This window comes from Nicotiana tomentosiformis, chromosome 1 (assembly GCF_000390325.3).
Source record: "Nicotiana tomentosiformis chromosome 1, ASM39032v3, whole genome shotgun sequence".
Taxonomy (NCBI): domain Eukaryota; kingdom Viridiplantae; phylum Streptophyta; class Magnoliopsida; order Solanales; family Solanaceae; genus Nicotiana; species Nicotiana tomentosiformis.
The window spans coordinates 34891241-34900534 of NC_090812.1; the positions used below are offsets into that span (position 1 = coordinate 34891241).

At 38.3% G+C, this 9294-nt stretch overlaps 2 protein-coding genes across 2 annotated transcripts; one reads left to right on the forward strand and one right to left on the reverse strand.

Annotated features, from left to right (window-relative positions):
- Window positions 1–3635: 3635 nt before the first annotated feature.
- LOC104097574 (GDSL esterase/lipase At1g54790) lies at window positions 3636–5498 on the forward strand. Its single transcript, XM_009604159.4, has 5 exons — window positions 3636–4083; window positions 4197–4397; window positions 4488–4654; window positions 4748–5018; window positions 5145–5498. Exons 1-5 carry the CDS (start codon window positions 3846–3848, stop codon window positions 5411–5413), a joined length of 1146 nt encoding a protein of 381 aa, XP_009602454.1. The 5' UTR covers window positions 3636–3845; the 3' UTR covers window positions 5414–5498.
- A 148-nt stretch (window positions 5499–5646) lies between these two features.
- Window positions 5647–8747, reverse strand: LOC104097575 (UPF0603 protein At1g54780, chloroplastic). The gene is made up of 3 exons (XM_009604160.4): window positions 8194–8747; window positions 7699–7891; window positions 5647–6013 (listed from the first exon to the last, which is right to left on the reverse strand). The coding sequence occupies exons 1-3, from the start codon at window positions 8644–8646 to the stop codon at window positions 5766–5768; spliced, it is 894 nt and encodes a 297-aa protein (XP_009602455.1). The 5' UTR covers window positions 8647–8747; the 3' UTR covers window positions 5647–5765.
- Window positions 8748–9294: the final 547 nt, after the last annotated feature.

A 9294-nucleotide genomic window follows, 5' to 3' on the forward strand; every position in this document is an offset into this window, starting at 1 on the left:
CGTGATGACATTTAACCCAACCCGCTAGGTAAGCCAGTTAACTACTAATCAATTCCAATAACAATTAATAAAGCAATTAAGTAAAGAAATATCTGAATCTGATATATTCCTCAAGAACTGGTAGTACAAATCATGAGCTTCTAAAAACAGAGTTTACAAAGCTGGTATGAAGTAAATACATCATTTGTTTGAAAATTACATAAACAGAGTTTTATGAATCTAAGGCTAGCATGAACAAGAGACAGCTACAACCGGAACGCAGGTACATCTTCAGATCCAGCTCCCAACGAACACAGCAACATCAGCAACCAACATCAGCAAGCAAGGTGCAGAAGTGTAGTATGAGTACAACCGATCCCATGTACTCAATAAGTAACAAACCTAACCTTAGGTTGAAAGTAGTGACGAGCTTGTACCAAGGTCAAAGTCCAACTCCAATAACCAACAACAGTTCATCACAACATAACGCAAGTAATAAAAGAAGTAACTCAAAGATAAAATGCTCAGCTTAATCATGATTTCTGAAAATAGTTCTGCCTTTCAAGTATATCAGTGAAAACCCAAATCGTTCACCGAAGTTGCCAAAAATATGAGTAAGTTTGAAAATAGTAATTTTTCCAAAAATTCTTTCAATAATAAATAAGATGTTTCATTTCTTTCTAGATAGCCAGTGTAAAACAGATGCATCACTATGCCCATGTGTCAACATGTGTGAGAAGTCATGAATGACGTCATACCGTACAACATGAGAAAAATACATCTCTATGCTTGTATGTCATGTGTGCATGTCAATGCAATGTATCTCAGAGATGAACTCATGTACTCACACTCTCAGAGTACTTAATCTCACTTTCTCACACATTCCACTCATCATGCCCAATCACTCGGTACTGTATATGGCCAATCCGGCCCAGGGAAGATCCATCCAGGAATATACATATCAACTTATCATCAGTCACTCAGTACTGAGTAGGGCCAATCCAGCCCGTGGAGAAGATCCATCTCCAGGTATATAATGCTTCAGACAAGATCCATGTCCAAGGAAGATCCATCCATCAATAATATCAACCGCGCTCATTGGGGGTGTGTGCAGACTCCGGAGGGGCTCCTTCAGCCCAAGCACTATAAACCGCACGGGCAACTCACGTGCTGCACGGACAACTCACGTGCTATAATATCAATATCTGGATCCGCACGGACAACTCACGTGTTGCACGGACAATTAACGTGCCATGGTATCAATATCCTCACAGTCAGACCCTCGGCCTCACTCAGTCATCAATCTCTCCAGTCTCTCGGGCTCATAATGTCAGGAAACTAGCCCAAAATGATGATCTAATGTGTCAATATGTAGCAACAGAGACTGAGATATGATATGAAATGAATGAACATGACTGAGTATGAAATTGCAATGTAAGCAAATAACTCAACAGCAATAACGACCTCAATGGGTCCCAACAGAATAAGCATTTAGCCTAGATGTGATTTCTAACATGAATCACAGCTCGATAACTCTAGTACGTAGAGATTTCATGATTACAGAGAAGTTCAGGTAACTACACAGTACCACAGGAATAACAAAGTCACAGTTCACACGGTGCATGCCGACGCGCCCGTCACCTAGCATATGCGTCACCTCAGCACCAAACACATAACACGTATAATCAGGGTCATACCCTTTGCTCCAAGATTAGAAGAGTTACTTACCTCGAACAAGATGAATCCAATGTCGAGCAAGCTAAACACTGTTTCAGAAATTCTATTCTCCGCGTATCAACTTCTGAACGGCTCGAATCTAGCCACAATAAATTTGATTCAGTCCACACAATTATAGGAATTAATTCCATATCAAAATACTAATATTTTCACACAAAATCTGAAATTACACTCCAAAAAATTGCCTATGGGGCCCACATTTCGGAATCCGACAAAACTCACAAAATTCGACAACCCATCCAATTACAAGTTCAACCATACTAATTTCACCCAAATCCGACCCTGAATCGATGTTCAAATCTTGGAAATTCCTTTAATGAAATTGTAGAAAATTCCTCCAATTTCTCTTGAGAAATCAATAATCTAATGTCGAAAACGAAGATTAATTCATGGAATATAATCACAAGGGAGTCAAGAACACTTACCCCAAGTTGTGTGAAAAATTTCCTCTCCAAAATCACCCAAACTGAGCTCCAAAATCCGAAAATGGCTAAAAATAGCGAAACCCCGAACTTAGCGCCTTCCGCATCTGCGGGCGAATAGCCACATCTGCGACCTCCGCTTCTGCGCAAGAAGCTCGCATCTGCGACGTGCAAACTGCATCAGCGGTCGCGCTTCTGCGCGCGCATGTCCGCATATGCGGCCTCTGTCCAAAGCCTTCCTGGCCGCATCTGCGGCTCCTTTGTCGCTTTTGCGACCATCGTACCTGCGCAAACCAGCCGCCGGTGCGGTCACACCAGAACCAGCAGCAGCCATCAATAACAACATGAAAAAAAAAGTGTGAAATCAATCCGAAACATGCCCGAGCCCCTCGGGACCCCGTCTGAACATACCAGCAAGTCCCATAATTTTGAACTTTCAACATCAAAACGACAACACACCTCAAATCAAAATCTATGAACTTTGAACTTTCAAATTCTATATCTTGTGTCGAAACACATCAAATCAATCCGGAATGACTTCAAATTTTGCACACAAGTCATAAATGACATAACGAAGCTATTCCAGTTTCCAGAATCAGATTCTGACTCCGATATCAAAAAGTCAACCTCCCGGTCAAACTTCCCAAAAAAATCGACTTTCGTCATTTTAAGCCTAATTCCACTACATACCTCCAAATAATTTTTCGGATATGCTCCTAAGTCCAAAATCACCATACGGAGCTACTAGAAATATCAGAATTCAAATCCGAGGTCGTTTACACATAAATCAACATCTGATCGACCTTTTCAACTTAAGCTTTCCATTATGAGACTAAGTGTCTCAATTCATTCCGAAATCTCTCCGAACCCAAACTAACTAATCCAATAGGTCTTAATACAGCTATAAGGCACAAATAGAGCAGTAAATGGGGGAACGGGGCTGTAATACTCAAAACGATCGGTCGGGTCGTAACAGTGTAAAATATAAATGTAAACTAACTTTATAAAGAAGTATAGAATACCACTTATGGTTAGAGAAATATATTGTATGCATGTCAATCATTCTAACTAAGCTCAGATTAAATAAGTATAGATCACATGCGGAGAGTTGGCAGACTTATTTTAGTAGTTTACTGAAACATGTTTGGCCCTTCACCTAATGCTCGTACTCTTCATTATTTTCTCAATTTAGATCCACCTTATGTTTAAAAGTAGAAAGATTACACTATCTTACACTTGGGAAGCCAAGAAAAAAAGGAAACGACAATGTTATTCATAGAGATACGTTGAAGACAAGCAACTTTCAAATGTACATGCCTGACCAAGATTGAGTAAAACATGACATCTGAAATGAATGCACTGACATTCTAAAATGTCATAGTCACATAACTATATCGCCAGTTTTTTCTCAGCTGAGTATTTTTATCACTTATCAGTGGTTAGATAAAATAACATAGAAAAGGACAATTGTTACCTGATTGATTACAGGGAAAGTGTCCTAATCAATCTGTTTCTCCTTAATAGAAACACTTCTAATCATAGCATCCATTATCTTTGAAGGATATGTAAGTAATTGAACAACAACCAATTCACAATCTTTTAACCTTTCCCACATCTCAAAGATAACTTGAAATTGAAACAAAAGCTCACCAGCTCTTATTTTAAGAGGACGAAAAATCCAACTTTTCTGTCAAAGGGGCAACAAACATGGCTTCTTCAACCACTTGTTTTCTCCACATTCTTGCCCTCTTCTTCATCTGTTTTCCCCTGGCCAATACCATAGATTTCGATTACCCTGCAGTCTTCAACTTTGGTGATTCAAATTCTGATACAGGAGGGCTTGTTGCAGGCGTTGGTGATCGCCTGGAGCCACCTAATGGACAGACTTATTTCCAGAAACCATCTGGGAGGTTCTGTGATGGCCGGCTAATCATCGATTTCTTGAGTAAGCTTCCCAATTTAATGTCCCATTCTTTTTATTTTTTGGGGAGATGGTCTTCATTTCAAGTTTATATTGATATTCTGGTTTTCTTTTTTTGTTATGCATTTTTGTTGCAGTGGATGCAATGGACCTGCCATTCTTGAACTCCTATTTGGATTCCATTGGTGCACCAACTTTCAGAAAAGGAGCTAACTTTGCAGCTGCTGGTTCAACCATACTTCCTGCCACTGCATCATCTGTTAGCCCTTTTTCATTTGGGATTCAAGTTGCTCAGTTTTTCAGGTTCAAGAATCGGGTTCTCGAAATCCAAGCTAAGAGTAAGTTTGGTCATGTTTTGATTATCAGAACCCCTTTTTCATAACATCAGAATCCTATATCTTGTGAGATTTTATTGATTTTCTTTGCAGCCAGAAAATATGATAAGTATGTTCCAGCTCAAGATTTTTTCCAGAAAGGTCTTTATATGTTCGATATAGGCCAGAATGATCTTGCTGGTGGATTTTATTCCAAGACATTGGATCAAATTCTAGCTTCAATTCCAACAATTCTTGTAGAATTTGAAGATGGTGTCAAGGTCAAAACTAATAACAGAAAATTATGCAAAACTCCTGTAGTGCTTATGAAATGAAGCTCTAAACTTATTTCCGCTTCATTTTTGACATCACAGAGATTGTATGACCTAGGAGCCAGGAATTTCTGGGTTCATAACACCGGTCCTTTGGGTTGCTTAGGTCAGAATATAGCCAAATTTGGAACTGATGCATCAAAGTTGGATGAACTAGGATGTGTTAGCTCACATAATCAAGCTGCAAAAATTTTGAACCTGCAGCTTTACGCTCTTTGCAAGAAGCTGCAGGGCCAGTATACAGATGCAAATATCACTCATGTCGATATTTTCACCATCAAGTCTAATCTGATAGCAAATAATTCCCGATATGGTAATTTTCCAATTTCTTTGGGATTTTAGAATTTATGAGAAATAAATGAAGTTGGTAATATTGTTCCTTCATCGATATCATATGAACTTTATTTAACATTTGATCTTTTGCTTTTATGTATTGCAGGATTTGAGCAGCCCTTAATGGCTTGCTGTGGATATGGAGGACCTCCACTCAACTATGACAGCAGGGTTGCCTGTGGTCAGACAAAGGTGGTTGATGGAAACAATGTCACGGCCAAAGCATGCAATGACAGTAGTGAATATATCAATTGGGATGGAATTCACTACACAGAAACTGCAAATCAGTTGGTTGCCTCACAAATTCTCACCGGAAAATACTCCGATCCACCCTTTGCAGACAAGATGCCTTTCCTTCTTAAACTGAAGTTTTGAGGAATTAACATGCTTGTCATTGTTTTATTCTCTGTATAGTACTTATATATTCTGATTTATTAATGAAATTCATCACTTCCATGAATGCCTGAAAATATAGAACAGCTTATCGATCATGTGATGAAATGTACCACACTAAATCCCCCTTTATATTATCAGCTATGCAACAGGGAAGTTTCTCTACTCTCATAAAAAGAAATGGTAATATCCCTTATGTTAGGGGAGGTCCAAAATTTTCATTTTTATCCTTTTTAAAATTTCTCATGAATCAGTCATTTCAAAATAGACCATTTGTACAAGATAATATACATGCTTACTCAAGTCAAAATGAAATCTTCCAGAATCAGACAGTTCACTTCTTTGAAACATATGCATAGTATTGAGCCATGGGAACAACGAAAGCAATCACTAACAAGCCACCAACGACAAGTGTGAATTGTCCTCTTTTCTCATCTGTTTCCTCTCTGGATTTGAAATTGGATTCTCTTTTATTATCCTTGAGCTGGGGACCCCCAGGATCAGGAAGGCCATCAATGGCAGCAACAAGACGTTTGGCAGTGCTGTAAATTGCTTCATTGTACTTCTCTTCAGTAGCCAAGACTACAAACATTGAAACCAATAGCCTCACCATCAGAAACAAGAGCATTAGTGTACAAGTTTCATTATGAAACAAAAGATAATTGTTCTGGAGTCTAATTCTCCTCTATTTACAACTGAAATGCAGCCTCTTGAAGAAATGCAGGGTAAGACTGCGTACAATAGACCCTTGTGGTCCGGCCCTTCCCCAGACTCCGCGCATAGCGGGAGCTTAGTGCACCGGGCTGCCCTTTTTATACAACTGAAATAGAGAGACCTTACACTTTCTTCTTTTAACTTCTAAGCAAGGTTGCCTCTTAAAAGTGTAATCCAAGTTAATGAATATTCATAAGCCCCATGGACCAACTAAAAAGGGAAGTTAAAGAATGGAGCACTGAAAGCTCGCGAAGTAGATAGCAGTAGCAAGAAATGACTTCTTAACCACCATTTATTTTGCAACACATACCGGAAGAGTACTAATTAACCCTACCGTTAATGACTAGTTAAAACAACATGAGTGGTCTGATCTCTTAGTCGATAAGCTGACAAGCATCCTTTTCCAGCGTGCATTTTTCAAACAAAAATGACAAATATAGGATCAAATTCACTCTTCAAAAAACTACTCGTCATACCTCCCGCTTGTTGTGGAATCTAGCTACTCAGATCTGATTTCAAGCCATTAGTTAGTCTTTTCGCCTTTATTAGCAGCACTGGTAATTTGTTGTTAATCTCGAAATACAACATAACAATCAAAGTTGATACCTGACCTTTGTAGTTTTTGTTTTATTTGGTCATGATATTCAAGATTATGAAGGGGTATTCTCCAGCAAAACTTCAAGTCAAAGACTTTCAACCTTCTTGGCGCTTTAATTGGACCACAAAAACTATCTTAATGCATACATACCTAGCAGGTCCATGTTATAAAAAGATTCCTTGAATGAAGGAAAATTTGCCACAATTCTCATGACAAAATAGCAGAGAAGCAAATCCTGCTACAATAGAATATGCTCCTCAGAGAAGTTTAAAGGGAAAAAAAAAAAGAGTCGGGAGAAATGGATATGTTTCCATTTCTTGCATGTTTACATGTCATTGCCATCCAACTAGAATCATTCTTGTTAAACAATTCTTATTGCATAAACTGAATAACTAATAAGGAAAAATCCTCATTCCTCCATTAGATTGTCTCTAGATCATTACGAATATATAAACAACTAGGCAACTCTTTTGGAGTTTGTGTTTCTAGGTACTATTTGTAACTCCATAGACATGACAAGGAAACAGCTTTTCTAGCAGCTAAGACCTAAGGTTAGAAAATCAAGCATTTATCAAACTCAATACAACAACAACAACAACAACAATAAACCCAGTGTAATCCCACAAGTGCGGTCTGCGGAGGTTAGTGTGTACGCAGATCTTACCCCTACCTTATGAAGATAGAGAGGCTGTTTCCGGTAGACTATTTATCAAACTCACTAAATTGTTTAAATGCCATTGTTAATGTTGACGAAGGGCATTAGACTTTTCTAACCTAGTAGCATCTATGCAAAGTAATATTCTCATATTCTAATTCTCTGTACTATAATTCATGTCCTACCAAGATTGTTATTCTTACTTCTTGCCAATAATCCATTCAGTTGGAAATCAATTTCCATGACAAAATCAATCAACACGCCCAAAACAATAAGGAATAGAAAGGAAGTGTTGCCTACCTGGAAGGTTCTCTGAGACAGTAGCATCAAGAACAGTGTCTCCAACAGCCTTTACAAATTCAGGACCACCAGTTATCGCGCCTTCCTTTTGACTTGTAATGAGCACAACTATACCCTTGTCATTTCCTTGCTCAACACTCGGGTACCACTTCTCCAAAACAGTATCAGCGTACTCAAAAGCATCAGCTTTGCTCTACAAAAAAAAAAAAAAAAATACCATTTTTAATTATTTTCCTCCCTCAATATATGACAGGTTCATTTTTTTCTTCTCCTACTGATCTTGTTTTTGGAAAAGGAGAAGGGGGGGGGGGGGGGTTGTAATTTACAGGTTTAGGCCTACCAGCACTTAAGTTTCACAAAGGATTTATGAGAAAACTTTTAAGTTTAACAGCAAATCAAGCAGAAAAGCATCATAAAGATTGATTTTTTTTCTAATCATGGTCTAATTCATGGTGTGGCTTCTAATGACAAGATAAAGAAGAGAAGGAAAATTACAGTGAGTTTGCGGACAGTGATGAAATTAATGTGGAAGCCTTTTCTCTTCTCCACATCAGACAACAATGCCTTCAAATCAGACTTTGTCACCCTACTAAGTACACCAGCATCATCAACCACATAGGAGTCCTTTGGAGGACCTTCATTTAGCACATCAAATTCAGAAGCCAATGCAGAACCAGATAACACAACTGGACAAAAATTGAGGGCTAAAGAAATAGCTACAGCAGCTAATCCTTGCTGAACACTGGAAAACCAACTTTTGGGTATTGAAAAAGATGAGTCTTTGTCAATCTTGGAAGCTTGTTTCTTGAGGCTGCAGCAAATTGGCTTAGCTGAACTTATTGAACTTGATCTAGGTAAGTGAGAGAGGGGAAGAAAAGGCTTTAAAAGGGAAGCTGTTTTGGGGTTGAAGAGAGGACAAAGAGAAGGAGGGGAGAGAATGGTTTCCATAGTAAGAGATCAGAAATGGTGAGATAAGAGAGAAGATTCTGTGCATGAGAAAGTTCTTGTTTCTGTTTCTTTTTCTCATTCGGGTGGTTTGTGTTGTCTCCTTCATTGGTTGTGGCTGAATATTAATCCGTATGGATAACGTTTTCCTCCACCAGTCCACCGTGGAGAAACATAAGGGCATTTTGGTCTTTTTGATTTTTAGAGGGACGTTTACCACACTAACAAATAATCCCAACATAAAAATTTGTATAAGCTAATGTTACTAGAAAGGAATGTGAATGGATATTTAAAAATCGACTAAACCGACCAAATCACCCAACGGAGCTCTTGAAACCATCAAAACCCCATTCCAGAGTCGTTTACACGTAAGTCAACAACCGGTCAACCTTTTCAACTTAAGTTTTAAACCTTAAGACTAAGTGTCTCATCGCATTCAAGTACATCCTCGAAACCGAATCAACTACCCCGATAAGTCACATAACAACTAATAAGTATAAAATGAGTAGTAAACCGAACTGATTTTTATGTTTCTTTTAATAAAACTGTAGGTTTTTATTTAAATCTATAACAGTACTGCTAATTAGGGTAGGTTTTTTATTTATGAAAATAAACCGAAAAAATATCGAACCGTACCGAATAAATTTATAA

Coding starts and splice junctions, on each gene's coding strand:
- LOC104097574 (XM_009604159.4), top strand. CDS start 3,846: ATGGCTTCTTCAACCACTTGTTTTCTCCACATTCTTGCCCTCTTCTTC. Junction 4,398..4,487: donor TCTCGAAATCCAAGCTAAGA/GTAAGTTTGGTC, acceptor TTTTCTTTGCAG/CCAGAAAATATGATAAGTAT. Junction 5,019..5,144: donor AGCAAATAATTCCCGATATG/GTAATTTTCCAA, acceptor TATGTATTGCAG/GATTTGAGCAGCCCTTAATG.
- LOC104097575 (XM_009604160.4), bottom strand. CDS start 8,646: ATGGAAACCATTCTCTCCCCTCCTTCTCTTTGTCCTCTCTTCAACCCC. Junction 7,892..8,193: donor TCACTGTCCGCAAACTCACT/GTAATTTTCCTT, acceptor TTTTTTTTGTAG/AGCAAAGCTGATGCTTTTGA. Junction 6,014..7,698: donor TGTCTCAGAGAACCTTCCAG/GTAGGCAACACT, acceptor CAATGTTTGTAG/TCTTGGCTACTGAAGAGAAG.